Source organism: Suillus discolor (genome assembly GCF_016758755.1).
Source record: "Suillus discolor strain FC423 chromosome Unknown F5147scaffold_4, whole genome shotgun sequence".
In the NCBI taxonomy this organism is placed as follows: Eukaryota; Fungi; Basidiomycota; class Agaricomycetes; order Boletales; family Suillaceae; genus Suillus; species Suillus discolor.
The window spans coordinates 1,034,842-1,049,188 of NW_024541251.1; the positions used below are offsets into that span (position 1 = coordinate 1,034,842).

Sequence of the window (14,347 nt, forward strand, 5' to 3'; positions counted from 1 at the left end):
TTCTGCCTCGAGTTCCTCACTCATGTCGAGCGTTTTACAGCGGTTTTATTTTCATGTTATCCAAAACCCGCGGTAACAGTTACCCCTAAGCACGCAGTTGTTCGAAAAGGGAGCATCCACGCGCAAACATTAATGACGGCGCTTGACATCATACAAGTCGTAGATAGTAGGCAATCGCCCGCCTACAACGCCCTGTACTTACAGCATTTCAGGCTTTGGCAGCACCGATCGATAAGCAATCTACAAGGAGGAGGCTTTCCAAAATACAGGGTATCGCATGATTCTAGAGCTACAGTTTGATGAAAGATGTATCAATTCCATGTGAGAAATCCCAAATACAGATCCTCTGCGAGGTGCGCTTTCAGCTTTTAGGATTCAATCAAGTTAAAATACAATTAGAAATCACGGACCTTGGTACAATCAAAACCTACACAAAATATCCTTCCTGTGTGGCCGCCATTCAGTGTCAGCCACCAGCGCCCCCGTCTTCCTATCCCACACCTGTGTCCACACAAAGTCATGAGTCTCGTTTTTTCCCCGCGATTGCATCCAACATACCTTAATGGTTAAATCATAGCTCCCACTGACGGCAAACTCCTCCCCAAGGGCAACGCTTCGCACAAGATGGGTGTGTCTCTCTTGCTCACGTCGTGTGTCCCGGTATCATTGCAATATCATCTTGAACATGCGATGTTGAGGAGGTCAAGCTAGGAACCGTGGCAGAGGGAATAGTGTTGACCTCAGGGTTTGTCGACCAGCCTTGCGACGATGCTATGTCAAACATGCGCAAATGCATGTCTGATGAGCCAGACAACAAATATGGGGGCTTGAACTCGATAGAGGCAATATTTGCTGAAGACGTTATCTTAGTAATCATATCTACTAATGGAAATTCAGGAGCCTCACCCTCGTGCATGGTGTTCCTCAAAGGTGCTGATGAGCGCACCAGTATTTGCATTCCAAACGCGTATGGAACGGTCACCAGAGCCAGACACTATCACGTCACCAACAACGTTAATAGCTGCACGATGTGCACGAAACACGAATTGAGGCTTCAACGACGGAAACCCATATGTTCTGACAGTCTGGTCTTGGAAAGTAAATATTTAGTCAATCGACAGATAAAGCTGTAATGACCAAGCAAACCTTTGGAACACGTCACCAGCCTCCCACTATCGACACGAACACACAGCACGCTGTCAAGATGATCTTGCAGCACCTTGACCAGCCTGTCCTTGCCAAGATCCCAAACAACGACGCGCCTATAACTCCCTCCACTGACCAGAAAACCAGCCCTACTAGGCTCGCTCGCCAAAGCCTCCTCCCCATTTCCCGACTTCGCAAAGTCGGAAGATACGCATAAGCTTAAGACACTAGAATCAATTCACCGACCACGTGCCGTACGCGGTCCGTGTGCAAATCCTACTCCCGAACAAGTGCGGTCCTTCGATCTCGTAAATAGCACCTGCAGGGGTGCGAACCGACTATCAAGCCCTGCCGGATACGTCCATAACCAGAAACAATGCACTGCAGCGCTGTGTCCACTGGCATCTGCGCCAGGCAGCGTACGCCTACGATATGCGCCCTGGCAGAAACGATTGTGTAGGAGCATGTGTTAGAAACAAGAGAACACGCAAGCAAGGAAGCTGCTGGAAGATGCGTGAAGATGAGAAGAGACAGTTCTGTGGGAAGGGACTAAATTTATCAGTCAGGGCTGCTAGACAGAAAACGTCAGACTCACCCCTACGACGTCGAACTGCAACAGAGGAGTCATTCTGCGCTGCAGGCTTCGTGTTCTCTGCGTGGCGGTCACTCTGTGTCCGTGCATGGAAATGGTGTGGAGGCCCGGGTTTTGCGTGTGTATAGGCACATTTGGAAAGGATTTCGGAGCGATGGTCGAGCTTGTATGAATCGGATTGAGAGAACACGGAAGACAGGAAGGTTAAGGTTGATGAATGGAAAAAGATGAACAGGACGAGGGTCACCGGGTGATGGTGAATAGGACTGGGCGAGCGCGGCACCGCAAAGGAGGCCGCGTAGCCAACGATGAGCTACCCATTATGTGAGACGGTGCCACTGGCAGGCAAACTTGACTCTGTCCGAATCGTGGTCAACACTAAGTGCCATGACTACCATGGGATGGTCGACATTGATCGTGGGTAATTCTTGAAGTCAGCAGCTGCCTGCACTTCACATATTATGATATGATTAAATTCAACCCCTACATTATCATACTACTCTCTTTCGAATCTGTCACAGACAATCAAACCCCATTGATTTGAACTCGCTTTCATTGAGTGAGACATGCTCTCCTCAGTCCAGAACTCCAAGTATTCCTTCAGTTTATACTGTTTAGTCATTAGTCAATCTTTTCACGGTTGCCTGACTATTTGTCTCGTTGTATGACGTGATATATAGCGACCTTGTAGAACACCCTTTCAGCACCGGAACTGTAGGCTACATGCCTAGGGTGTTTGGCTGTAGGTTTTACTTCGAGCGCCCTATTCAATGGTTCATTAATCAGTATTCGCTTGCAGGTAACCCCACTTTGTTATGTCGTGCGCCGACATTTACAGCTCCAAATTCTGCTCTCAGTCAATGAGCTTAGTGTCTTGGACAAGTAAATATTTGTTGACAGTGATGCACCAAATGGATCCTGACTTAGACTAGGAGATTCTAGTAAATGCGGTCACATGCAGCACTTACTGACTATCATATGAGGCTGTGCGCTAAGGACTGCCAATGAGTTGGTTCAGGAGCGCTTTACTGATGCTCCGCGAGCAAGCAGACCCAAGTGCACTTAGCTTGATACTTTCAACTTTCCATTGGCTTGTCCACGTACGTTTATTCGCTGACCATTCTAACTAACGACGGCCCGTTCCCGAGCTATGTAGACCAATCCCATTGACTTCACGCCATCATCGATTTCGAGCCCCTCCTCACCTTTGCCCGACGGACAATAAGCATTACAACGAGCCCCCCCTAGACTCTTGATGATGGCGACGAGCAAAACTTGAGCTTCTGATCTATCGCGATCAACACTGGTACTAGTCTGTCTTCGTATCGGCAGTACGGGTGTTCTGAATCCTGTGTTTCGACCCTACTATATCCGCAGCATGCCACGGCTGCACATTTCTTGGTTTTCGAAAGAAAGGCGGGCCCGCACAAATGCCGCATTAACGCTTCAAACGAAGTTTGCGCGTAATAACACTGAGGCTCTGTCCGGGGTTCCTCGAATTCAATCACTTCTCTGGCTTTCTCCCATCAATGTCCGACTGTGTTTCAGCTATCATTATGTGATCTTGCAGAATAATGCGGGTGAGCACTGGGTGGCGTAAATACTAGCAGGCGCTTGACTACGTACGTTTTAACTTCCGCTCTTTTATCTTACAGTTCAACTATCCGTTTACAGGTAATTATACATTGTTGAATCGATTAAGACGAGCACTGACGATCACACTCCCAGTTTCTTACCCACTGGAAAGGCTCCACCTTTTAGAGATGATGTTTGCGAGAGGTTCGAGTCGGGGCGGTAAGTTCCCTACTTCCGCACCAAACATTCGCGACTTACGTCTGCTCTAGCCATATGTGGCTGCTACTATGCACCGCCATTGGCTCTTTGCTAACGAGATACGATAGGACCTCGTTTAGTTTCAGACCTAGAATTGAGTAAGAGAGTTCAAATTATGCCATGCCTTCCCTTATAATGTCACTCCTCAGAACGAATGGCAATTCGGGCCATTACAACCAAGCCATGATAAGGCGTAATCGTACTTCTTTGTAAGTATCAGACGGGCTTGACAGTCTACTTACCAGTCCACCTACATGCAATCCGACTGGATTGAGTTATCTCATGAGGGCCTCGCATAAGCAATCGATACAGCAACTTGAAGAGAAGAGATTTGAAGTTCGTACCAGCCAGAACAGGCTCGGATCATATATGAGGACGCCTTGTAAACAAAGGTTCTCGATTATCATAACACCGCGGTATCCTCTCGGTGTTACGATATGTCCGTGTGTAGTTGAGCGCTGACGTGTTGATCGAAGTTGACCTCCTGTTCTCCTCAGGTAGTTCTAAAGAACTTTGCGCAATAATGTATAAAAACAGGGAGCCAAGAAAGCGTTCAAAACAGCCCTTACTCTTCTTACTTCCAACCATGCAGCCCTCACTTGGTTTCGCGATCCTCGTAACCCTTGCCACTATTGCTGTGGCATATCCCACGCCAGAAATGGGGACGGATTGCACTTGTGAGCACTCGTGCGCCTCTCTAGTTATTGGAAGTGATACTGATATGTTATACAGCTTTGGCTCAGCACGGCCTTCCCTGTAACATTGTTGTTTTTGACACCAGGGACCCTGGTTCTCCTGGTTCTCCTGGTTCGCTCGACTCTCCTGATTCACCCGACTGCCCCGACTTCCCTGACTCCCCTGACTCTCCCGATTCTCCCGACTCTCCCGACTCTCCCGACTCTCCCGACTCGCCCGACTCGCACTCTAGGCGTGAGGATCCTGAACCTAACTATGTCCACCAGAGAGGTAAGCCATTATATGCCTGGTGGATTAATCGATCACCCATGTGTAACACCACTTATCGCAACAGAGGCTTCTGGTTACCAGTCCAACACCAAGAGGTGTGACGACTAATATGTATCTAAGAGAGGTATTGCTGCTCTTTGTTTCTACTATCATTTCTTATTGTTTTTCAGCTGTAAAATAGGCAATGATTCGCAAGGGGTGTTAGAACATAGTCAGTCCCAACTTGTACTAGTAGTACTTGATGTAAACCAGAATTCGTATTTATATTGGGTTAGACACAATGAAAATCCTGGGTAGCTACGATGTCTCGTGAAATCTACTTTGGTATATAAAAAAAAGACCGTATTCAAACACCCAACCTACAAATTTGTGTGGGAGAAACAAAAACAGGATGATAGTACTCAGGACCATCGCAGGAGTAATTTCGCGACTGTCCACCATACATACATGGGATTAAGTGGAATAATCGATGAGCAGGATTGGCAATTGGAGGCAGCCGGGCTGCCGCCCGAACAACTTGAAGAATACGCGGTCACGTGCGACGCGTTTCATCGACTTACCTCAACTGAGGATCGCCGATGTCACTTCAGCAAGCTTTTGTTTTGCACACGCCAGCCTCACTCAAATGGACTGCAGCCCAAGAAAAGAGTCTGAGCAGAGACTACCCGTTTCAAGATCATGATCCAGCAGATCCAGCCCTCTTTGTCCAGTGCACCTACCTTCACTTTCTATGGCTTCCTCATGTACGTCCTTCTCTAACCATTCTATATATTTACTAACAGCAATATAGTCAATCATGCCATTCTCTCTCTTTATTACATCTCTTCTCCGCATTCGAGGCACTCCGGATCTCGCAGAAGACCAGCCACATCCTCTTCACCCCTTTATCGAACCTCTCCTTCTCTCTCTTCGCGCAGCCGCGAACAAGTACCATAATGAGCTTCCTCAGATTCTCGCAGACGGAGGCGGTGCAGGCGAAGCAGAGGAGAGCATGATGTGGTATGCTTTGGGGTATGAGAAAGTTGATGGCAGCGCAGAGTGTGGCGAACACCTCAGCGGAGAAGATAACACGATGCTAGAAGAGAAATGGAGGTCAGGTTGGCTCGAGCGCATGGAGCAGCGTGAGGAAGTGCATTTATCTCGCTTTTGGGCGCATCATAACGACTTTGTAGAATCCAGATTCAGATCCTGCTCTATTTCCTCAAGCTCTCTCTTCCTGGACCATGCACCCCATTACCGCCTGTCGAAGTACCACCCACCGATAATATTTCATTTATTTCGCCCATCAAACCCAGCCGTTCACGGAAAAAGAAGAAGGAAAAACCAAACTTGATCATCCCGTCTTCGATCGAGCGTCTCGAGTCCTTCATGGACAAACTCTCAATGTGGCAGCTCGTATCACTTATGAATACTTCTTGCACTGAGATTGCGACCCGCAACAAGAATGAACGTGACTGGATGCAAAAGTTTTGTGAGGATGTAGTTGAACCACTGTGAGTGACCGCCTTACGCACATATAAATCACGATACTAATCATCCAATCATTATAGGTTCAAATCAAAACTCCCGGAACAATGTGCCCTCCTGCGCTCCAAACTCTTCCCAAACTCTCCCTTCTCCGACGAACCTTCTTCTCCCGGCCCATCTACAGAGAAATCACTTCATGGGTATCGTTCTCATCATTCATCATCGACTACTGCAGCAGGCTCACAAAGTGGTGTAACAATAAGGGCCCCTGCTCGCACTCGCTCGTTGTCCATTTCGCTCGCCCAGGAAAAAGAAAAGGAACGTGCAGCAAGCGTAGGCGCAACGCAGGACAAGGCACTTCAGCGTGCACTAACCCGACAGATCAGCATGTCTCGTACATGGAAGGGGAAAGACCGGTCGACAGCCACGGTGTCACAGGCAGATACAAAGATGCCTGCTGCAACCGCTAAGCGTATCATCGGGCGCACTGATTCCCAGTCCCAATCCTCCCAATCTCGCGCAGCACCGGCGATCACCCTCGTAACAGCAACGCCTGTGAAGAAACCGCCTCCCCGTGTCAAATGCGTCAGCTCGGAGGTCAAGTCCTATACCTATTGCTGGGAGTTCGAGTCCACACCTCACAGGACGATCTTCGAGTCCTCTGATTGCGCGGAGCTCGAGTCTTACGCTGCTCGACACAGATGACAACGAGCTTCCTTGCACATCTGTCCCTTTATTTGACTTCTCCTCTGACAGCCTGGGCAATGTGATGGAGGAAGACGAGGATGCTGAGGGGGAAATATGGCTCCCAAACTCTTCGCCTGATGTGTTGTTGCTTGGAAAGAGCGGGTGGGACATAAGTGCCAAGAAACGCGTTCCGTCGGCTGTTCTGAATTCGGATACCCCCGTTAGGAAGCGGGTGAAGCTTGGGAGGTAGGAACGTTGGTTTGTGCTGCGAGAGGTGAAGTGCAATTTGTCCATCACTTCGTACTACTGATCTTTTAATGATCATCCCATCGTTGCGTCCGTTCTACTTAACTTCTTAGTGTGAAGCTAGCTAGCGAGTCATGAGGCATGATCGAATCCGTAAGCAGTTTTCCCCCCCTCCCAGCGGATCCATCTGCTTGCGTCCCACCCTGAGCTAACGCTCGGTCCAGCCCAACCCCATGAGATTATATCACCGGCCCGAGCTAGACGAAGCTGGATTAGTTGGACCCTACATCCCGGATCTGAAGAAGCAGAAGGATACGTGAGGCTGCCCGCATCTGGAATGAAAGGAAAAAGATATGTAACCCGTCATATCCTTTTGTCCCTGTGATGTAGTACTTCGGAATGCTAACAGGGCACTAGTACACGGTACCAGAAACCGAAGATTTGAACTTTGAGTGTGTACTAGTGACCTGTTACCTCCGCCACCATTCCGCTCCACGGCTTGTCGGTCCATGTTTGAGGGTGAAGTTCGTTTTAGCCGGCCATAGATCCAAAATACTATACCATGTCTGGTAAGCGTCAAGTCGGAAGGTATCCGATGAACCTAGGTGGTTCTTACGACTAGGTAAAGTTTGTCTTAGCCAGCCATGGATCCGAAATAACATGTCCGGTAAGCGTCGAGTCAGAAGGTATCCGATGAACCTAGGTGGTTCTTACGATACTACATTTCAGTTCGTGGCAAATAAAAGCCCTCGCGATTTCGACTAGAGGGTCCCTAGCACCCAAATATCCATCGTTGATTCCAACCATGCAACTCACACTCATTTTCACCACACTCGTTACATTTGCTGCTATTGCTGTGTCACATCCGACACTAAATTTGGTCGAAAAACGTACTTGTGAGCACCGTGGACTCGTGCCTTTTTTGTCGGTGCTGATATGCTATGCAGCTCTGGCTAGGCCCCAGGAGCTTTCCTCCAACCTCGTTGATCATCTCAAACCCAGGCTTGGGATGCCTGATGCACCTGATGTAATTTACCCGATCGACCTAGCGAAGCCCATGTCGCCTAGTAATGACGATGACGTCATTATTCACAAGAGAATCCCCAACTCCCATGACTCTGAGTCCTGCGTCTCTCATTCAATCGACAAAAGTGACAACAGTGACAGCGGCGACACAGGGCGCGAGGATGTTGGGTCTTACAAGAGAAGCACTAAATCCCATGACTCTGAGTCCTGCGTCTCTCGTTCAACCGACAAAATCGACAACAGTGACAGCGGCGACACGGCGCGCGAGGATGTTGGGTCTCACAAGAGAAGCACTAACTCCCATGACTCTGAGTCCTGCGTCTCTCGTTCAACTGACAAAAGTAACAGTGACAGCGGCGACATGGGGCGCGAGGATGCTGGGTCTTACAAGAGAAGCACTAACTCCCATGACTCTGAGTCCTGCGCCTCTCATTCAACCGACAAAAGCGACAACGGTGACACGTGGCGTGAGGATGTTGGGTCTCACAAGAGAAGCACTAACTCTCATGACTCTGAGTCCTGCGTCTCTCGTTCAACCGACAAAAGTAACAGTGACGGCGGCGACACGGGGCGCGAGGATGCTGTTTCTTACAGGAGAAACAACAAGTCCCATGACTCTGGGTCCTGCGTCTCTCATTCAACCGACGTTGAAAGCAACAACAGTGACAGCGTCGACACGGCGCGCGAGGACGTTGGATCTCACCGTGTTCACAAGAGAAGTAAGTCATTACAAGCCTGTTGGATCCTATTTATAACACCTATCACATCAGAAGCTTTTGTTCACCGTCTCAAGGACGAAAAGCGCTACAACTAGGCAATATATCTGAGAGAGGTATTGATTTTTCTTCTTGCATTACTATGAAGTCTTATTATTGTTTAGCTTTCGAATTAGGAAAGGGTTGCGAGAAGATATATCGAGTTTCATATATCATAGCAGAACTACAGTATCAGGCGCAGCCTAGCTCGCACGAGAGTAGATAATCGAGGACGGACTCAATCAATTAATACGTTTAGTGTCTTGGACAAGTATTTGTTGACAGCGACGTGGCGGTGGGCCCTTGTCCAACTACTGACTTCAAGACTAGGTCTAAATTGAGATTCTAAATGTGATCACATGCAGCGCATTGTTCTACTAGACTGACTAACTACCATACCAGGTTGTACGCTAAGTGAGTTGGTTCGGCGGTGCTTTGCCAATATCCTCCACGAGCAAGTCGCATCCATAGTACATACACAACCTTTTTTTTAGCCGTTTAGGTTCTAGGTGCAGCGCCTTTGACGGCCGTGGGACAACCTAGCGCGCATCATTTGCGTCACCATACGGGATTGCTTTTATGCCTACGGAGCACTTTATGTAAGTGTCAATCTCATATCCTTGGAATGATCTACACTTGTACCGTCGTGTATCATCCACTCCGCCAACGAACACACATATGTCTCTCAAATGACACTCAATTTGGGCTGCGCTGAGGTGTTTGTCTTGTTCCGAACTGTGGTGGATCTCCTGTCGCCACGAATCAAACTTCAACTCGGCAAAATCGATTTTCTTGTTCCAAGTGTCATCAAGGTGGATAACAATACCTGGGAAGAAAAATGTTCAAGGGTGAAATATATAAATTCTTACTGGAGAGGAACAGAGGAAGCGGCTGTGGTAGGGGTATTTTCCGACATTTCCTCCAAAACGATGAGAGTCAATGTGAGAACGGGTAAGGAGGAATGATGACGGGAGAAAAACGAGTAGTAGCTCTGGGACGCGACTCCCTGAGCGCATGTTCGCATATGCCGAGTGCATGCACATGACTTTAGAGGTGCACGAGGCGAGATCGGTGTTTGTAAAATAATTCGTAATAGCCGTCCTGACCAATTTTCCAAAGAGTCCTGGTAAAGGCAGCGAGCTGCCAAATTTTGAAAAACTCGTACTCTAGGTTTGTATACAACACTGTATGTTGTATGCTATCGAATACATATGTATCATTTTTATATGCCGTTGACTTCACGACAGTATTATACGAACACTTCTTATACATGATCCACCGCTTCAACATAGATATCGGCATCATGTTCCTTCCTCTCCGATATAGAATCTTCGTCTTTGTTTTCACCTCTGATGGCCGGCGTATAGTTGGATATGGGTCCAGTGTACCAATGCACGCCTCCGTACACCGGGAAATAATACCAGGAAATCGCCAGAAACATGAACCCTCCAAGTACCACAACTGTATAGTTCATCTCCTGTGCCGTTGTTTGCGGGGTCGCGGGGAAGAAGAAAACAAGGATCATGAAGACCATCCACGCCACAGCGATCACAGAGACTGGAAAGCTCTGCAGAGGCATATTAGTTCAAGAATACATCACGCCGATTAACCCACCAGTTTCCCCAGATAAAACGGACCGGGTTTAAAATCATTCTGGAACACAAAGCGGTTCGTGATCGGCGTTATGTAGGCGATATACGACGCGGTGATAGCAATTGTGAATACCGCATCGATGGCTTCGGTGCTCACGAACGACAAAAGTCCAATTGCCAGAGAGCAGATGATTTCGAACCAAACTGTATTGACGGGTGTTCCTGTGTAGCGATTGATCCGGTATAAATACCGTGAAAAAGGGATGGCTCCATCACGAGCAAATGCAAACGTTTGACGAGAACCGACCAGGAGGCAGTTCGATGCCACCATGTACCTGCTCTATGGTTAGGCTGGGAATACGCTACACGGCACTAAAACGTACTCCGCTATAATAATGAGACACCATAGAGCCAGGGCTTTCTGCTGCCCGAGCGAATTGAATAAGATTTGTGCCATAGGCTGACCAATAGGGCTATTGAAGAGGCTGCCGATATCAGTGCCCATGCAAAAGGCAAGGGAGATGTTGACTCCTAGATTAGAATAAGTCATCAAGATCAGAGTGACGTATCATTCCACATACCCAAACCAAGGAAGGCTGATACAATAATGGAACTGACCTGACTGAGATAAATACAGCAATTGATCATTTCTAGTGTCACTTACTATTGCCCATGGTATCGCCATAGCGGCATTCGAGGCCTCCTCGCTCATGTGAACGCTAGCATCATAACCCCCTGGTGGGTTAAAGATGGTCATGGAGAAATCATTCGAAAGAATATGGTCTAACCTATTGTATAAAGAGGAGCCATTAAGCTCAAAATAAATGCGAATCCAGAGGGCCAGCCGGCCACTACAACTGATTGTGAGCTGCGAGCGTAATTTGACGATGATACATACAGTTAGTGAATTCCCCTAGTGCAAAATTTGCGTTGTTTCGATAAACCGGTGGCGTTGCGATCGGAAGCGCGATGATGATTATGAAGCAAAGGCTATTGGAGGATTTGAAACAATGATCGTGGACGAACTCTACAACACCTACGCTGCATTCACCAACGTGAATAGTCTCTGCAACCTTGCCAAAACTTTGGTACCGAGGCTCACAAGGACAGCTTGTGACAAACCCAAAGCTGCGTATATACCACTATAACAACCAGTATGAAGAGTGTCGTGTCTGTATAGGAATGAGCTTACTAGAGCTGCTGGTTGGTAGTCGTATATGTCTGGTCAGAGGAGGCAATCCTGATTGCTGCAGTAATTTGAATTGCACAGGCCCAGTTTACGGAAGCTAGCACGCGTGATCAGGGGGAGACTGTTGAAAAATGAAACCCGTCTTACCAACTGCTGTGATCATCTCTATGGTATTCGAATCTGCAGATGTCAGGACTGGCTGCATGTCGCATCAAAATGCAGGACTTACAGCCAACTATCCAAGACAGAAAATTGCGGCATCGTGGGGAAGCGAGAGAGTAAGTCCAATAGTATAGCTAGATTGTGTTCAGTCAAGTGTGAAACAGCGACAGCGTCGATAACATACGCCGCCAGAGGTAGGTGCTGCTGATGCGAGCTCTGCCAACGCCAACCCGGTGCACAGAATAAAGGGGCAAGCAAATACCCACTGCGCAGAGGAAAGGTGAGACGTTACAAAACAGCAATCTCCACGTGTGATGAAAGCTTACACCCCAAACCATCGCGACAGGTCCACCGTTTGGTATTGTATAGAAGAGCACGGAGCTGAACAATTTTTCGTCATTGATATACAATTTCGATTGGCTTGTGCCATAGTGACAGCTTACGCTATAGAAGGAACTACTCCAACGAAGCTGAATGCAAGTCCAGCCACCTGCAATTGTTAGCTTGTGTCACGTACATGAAAGAGTCTGAAATCAAACTCACCTCCAGCGGAGTGAACTCCCTGCGAAATTCCTGCTTATATCCTAGCTTGGCGAGAGTCGCCTCATCTGCACCTGGTTGCGGGTGCAACTTTGAAATCGCTGAAGCGCTCGGAGCTGCCATATTGCACTGTTGCAAGTGGGCGATTTCGAATGAGCCTGAGCTATTGGCCACGCAGTATAAAAGAGATTGATAGTCGACCGGGAATCACCAGGAAGCACTCTCAGTATCCACCTTAGGTGATCGTAACGACCGAGACTTCCTGATGCCATACATATGGTGGAGCCTCTCTACGATCCAAACGGAAATTGAACCAAGAGATCACTGAAATTTATCTCGACTTACAAGCAAACTGCGGACACTAGGCTGTCTGAATCTGACGTGCGTGGTCAATCAGCCAGGGTCGAACAACTGGACATCAACGAGAACGTGAGAAGGCTAGGTCGACATCAAGTCATGGGCCTCATGCGGGACAGGCGTGGTACAAGTAACAGCAGCCCACCGTAACCTTTACCATACCTCTGCTGTCAGCAGAATAAGCGTTCTGGTTCTTGACTTCTTTGCGCACTTCTCAGGGTTGCCTAGCTTTCGCAGATAGTCGTAGCTGTGTTTCAGTACCATGAGACAGTGAAATATGTCTTTGCTGGCTCTGAGTCAGAGGATGAACGCGTGCTTTGAAGTTTTAGCAGTGAAGATTTTGAACTTTGAATTTTATATTTGGCCATCAGTAGACATGTCAAAATCAAAATCAGTAAATTCACACATTCCTTAACTGCCTTTTCCGTCACTTGTCCCAAAAATCTTCACAAAGCTGCTGCCTCAAATTTGGTTTCCTGCACTCACATTCATATGCCGACTCCCACTCTCAGGCTTCAGCGCTGCGGGAATTTCCGCAATGACTAACGGATCAAACACACCATCCGATACTGCAGGCCCATTCCAGCTCCTTGGGCCCTGGGCGCCGGCCTTCGCCTTCCTTTTGCATGTTACCCCACTGCCCCGAGTGGCAGAGAGCTCATACCGTAAAATGATGCCAAAAATAGTTGCTTCTATATTTAGTGATTACGCCTGCCAATCAGAAAAGCACTCACTATCTGAGGACCGCAGTATATAGGAGCGTTAACTTACCTTAGGTGTGCACTTTCAATTTGACATAGCAACCCGCGGCCCTTTCAGAGTTGCAAGTATAGACAGTTCCCTAGAACAAATGAAGGCATCAACCAGAAATATCAATCAACGCGGGAGGGAGAGCCTGGAGAGGGAAATTCTGCTGAGGAATGCTATTGTATATCGGACAGAGCTGCCTCGAAGCATCTAACGTTGATAGTCAGACCCGGTTTGGTTCATAGTGCTCGGTGCTTACTGTTGAAAGGCTGCGAAGTCGCAACATCTTCAGGAGCCTCTGCGAATACAATAGCCAGTCCGCTACGGATCCAATGATCAATTCGAGTCCAGGCTCAGTGAAAGAAGTAACTCACGCAGATAGATGCCAATCGATATGGCTTCACAAAGAACGAAAGTCATTACCAGCTAAACATAACACTTACCAATGCAACAGCCAAGGTCCAGGGTTGTCGGTGATGAACCGGATAGCTACACTGTCACCGGTGTTGCCAGTGGTCACTGTATCGCGCATAACGGGGTCGACGCGGTACTTCCAGCACTCCTGATAACAGCAAAACTGTGCTACAAACCAATTATGATTAGTCCATCGAGTGTATGTAGATGACACGCCAAAACGTACCCCATGAAGATGGAACGGATGTGAAGACATGTCAGTCAAGGACATACACGTCATTTTGAAATGGACTCATAGGACCCTGGCCAGGAGAATTATCAGGATTGAACGTAAGTTCGATAACCTTATTCCGTGGCAGAGTATATACGGAGCCGTTGGGCGCAAGATCCGCCGCCGTCACAGCACCGCTCAGTAACTGTAATAGGACAGGGACACTAGGAGAAATGTACTGGACGTTATTGATGAGGAAGTTGAAATTGGATAGATTTTTCCTAAGAACAAGGTCAAGTAGTAGTAGGTCTTCACTGATGCTAATTAATGCGTTCAGGGCAAGTTCAGGGACTCATGAAGTTTCCCACCTTGTTGCGAGCCGATCTACTTCGCCGCGATCAGCTCTACTACTTCGGA

The 14,347-nt window shown here is 48.0% G+C and overlaps 7 protein-coding genes across 7 annotated transcripts; 3 read left to right on the forward strand and 4 right to left on the reverse strand.

Moving 5' to 3' along the window:
• Window positions 1–311: 311 nt before the first annotated feature.
• On the reverse strand, window positions 312–1,828 carry F5147DRAFT_648513 (WD40-repeat-containing domain protein; the record flags this gene model as incomplete). The annotated part of the gene is made up of 7 exons (XM_041433285.1): window positions 312–365; window positions 559–613; window positions 648–852; window positions 947–1,090; window positions 1,147–1,364; window positions 1,482–1,585; window positions 1,742–1,828. The coding sequence occupies 7 exons, from the start codon at window positions 1,826–1,828 to the stop codon at window positions 312–314; spliced, it is 867 nt and encodes a 288-aa protein (XP_041298646.1).
• Window positions 1,829–3,908: 2,080 nt separating this feature from the next.
• Window positions 3,909–4,757, forward strand: F5147DRAFT_258154 (uncharacterized protein). The gene is made up of 3 exons (XM_041428884.1): window positions 3,909–4,010; window positions 4,073–4,248; window positions 4,304–4,757. The coding sequence occupies exons 2-3, from the start codon at window positions 4,095–4,097 to the stop codon at window positions 4,636–4,638; spliced, it is 489 nt and encodes a 162-aa protein (XP_041298647.1). The 5' UTR covers window positions 3,909–4,010; window positions 4,073–4,094; the 3' UTR covers window positions 4,639–4,757.
• Window positions 4,758–5,115: 358 nt separating this feature from the next.
• Window positions 5,116–6,941, forward strand: F5147DRAFT_768267 (uncharacterized protein; the record flags this gene model as incomplete). Its single annotated transcript, XM_041440947.1, has 5 exons — window positions 5,116–5,280; window positions 5,328–5,666; window positions 5,717–6,030; window positions 6,088–6,627; window positions 6,680–6,941. The coding sequence occupies 5 exons, from the start codon at window positions 5,116–5,118 to the stop codon at window positions 6,939–6,941; spliced, it is 1,620 nt and encodes a 539-aa protein (XP_041298648.1).
• A 1,296-nt stretch (window positions 6,942–8,237) lies between these two features.
• Window positions 8,238–8,965, forward strand: F5147DRAFT_670052 (uncharacterized protein). Its single transcript, XM_041435504.1, has 3 exons — window positions 8,238–8,682; window positions 8,734–8,795; window positions 8,844–8,965. The coding sequence occupies exons 1-2, from the start codon at window positions 8,266–8,268 to the stop codon at window positions 8,788–8,790; spliced, it is 474 nt and encodes a 157-aa protein (XP_041298649.1). The 5' UTR covers window positions 8,238–8,265; the 3' UTR covers window positions 8,791–8,795; window positions 8,844–8,965.
• A 90-nt stretch (window positions 8,966–9,055) lies between these two features.
• On the reverse strand, window positions 9,056–9,833 carry F5147DRAFT_670055 (uncharacterized protein). Its single transcript, XM_041435505.1, has 3 exons — window positions 9,588–9,833; window positions 9,361–9,467; window positions 9,056–9,301 (listed from the first exon to the last, which is right to left on the reverse strand). The coding sequence occupies exons 1-3, from the start codon at window positions 9,759–9,761 to the stop codon at window positions 9,277–9,279; spliced, it is 306 nt and encodes a 101-aa protein (XP_041298650.1). The 5' UTR covers window positions 9,762–9,833; the 3' UTR covers window positions 9,056–9,276.
• A 149-nt stretch (window positions 9,834–9,982) lies between these two features.
• F5147DRAFT_566096 (amino acid/polyamine transporter I) lies at window positions 9,983–12,324 on the reverse strand (the record flags this gene model as incomplete). Its single annotated transcript, XM_041430786.1, has 15 exons — window positions 9,983–10,285; window positions 10,333–10,645; window positions 10,694–10,841; window positions 10,892–10,928; window positions 10,975–11,045; window positions 11,099–11,161; window positions 11,209–11,300; window positions 11,351–11,452; window positions 11,503–11,596; window positions 11,647–11,679; window positions 11,729–11,795; window positions 11,846–11,926; window positions 11,988–12,042; window positions 12,105–12,151; window positions 12,205–12,324. The coding sequence occupies 15 exons, from the start codon at window positions 12,322–12,324 to the stop codon at window positions 9,983–9,985; spliced, it is 1,626 nt and encodes a 541-aa protein (XP_041298651.1).
• A 1,093-nt stretch (window positions 12,325–13,417) lies between these two features.
• F5147DRAFT_768270 (Cupredoxin) lies at window positions 13,418–13,975 on the reverse strand (the record flags this gene model as incomplete). Its single annotated transcript, XM_041440948.1, has 5 exons — window positions 13,418–13,515; window positions 13,565–13,626; window positions 13,680–13,703; window positions 13,749–13,867; window positions 13,946–13,975. The coding sequence occupies 5 exons, from the start codon at window positions 13,973–13,975 to the stop codon at window positions 13,418–13,420; spliced, it is 333 nt and encodes a 110-aa protein (XP_041298652.1).
• Window positions 13,976–14,347: the final 372 nt, after the last annotated feature.

What these genes read in the sequence shown, in the direction of transcription:
- F5147DRAFT_670055 (XM_041435505.1), bottom strand. Translation starts at nt 9,761, where the DNA reads ATGTGCATGCACTCGGCATATGCGAACATGCGCTCAGGGAGTCGCGTC. An exon ending in GCTTCCTCTGTTCCTCTCCA is followed by an intron (nt 9,468 to 9,587) that starts GTAAGAATTTAT and finishes TCGTGGCGACAG; the next exon opens with GAGATCCACCACAGTTCGGA. An exon ending in GGAGTGGATGATACACGACG is followed by an intron (nt 9,302 to 9,360) that starts GTACAAGTGTAG and finishes AGTGCTCCGTAG; the next exon opens with GCATAAAAGCAATCCCGTAT.
- F5147DRAFT_670052 (XM_041435504.1), top strand. Translation starts at nt 8,266, where the DNA reads ATGACTCTGAGTCCTGCGTCTCTCGTTCAACTGACAAAAGTAACAGTG. An exon ending in TCACCGTGTTCACAAGAGAA is followed by an intron (nt 8,683 to 8,733) that starts GTAAGTCATTAC and finishes CTATCACATCAG; the next exon opens with AAGCTTTTGTTCACCGTCTC.
- F5147DRAFT_258154 (XM_041428884.1), top strand. Translation starts at nt 4,095, where the DNA reads ATGTATAAAAACAGGGAGCCAAGAAAGCGTTCAAAACAGCCCTTACTC. An exon ending in AATGGGGACGGATTGCACTT is followed by an intron (nt 4,249 to 4,303) that starts GTGAGCACTCGT and finishes TATGTTATACAG; the next exon opens with CTTTGGCTCAGCACGGCCTT.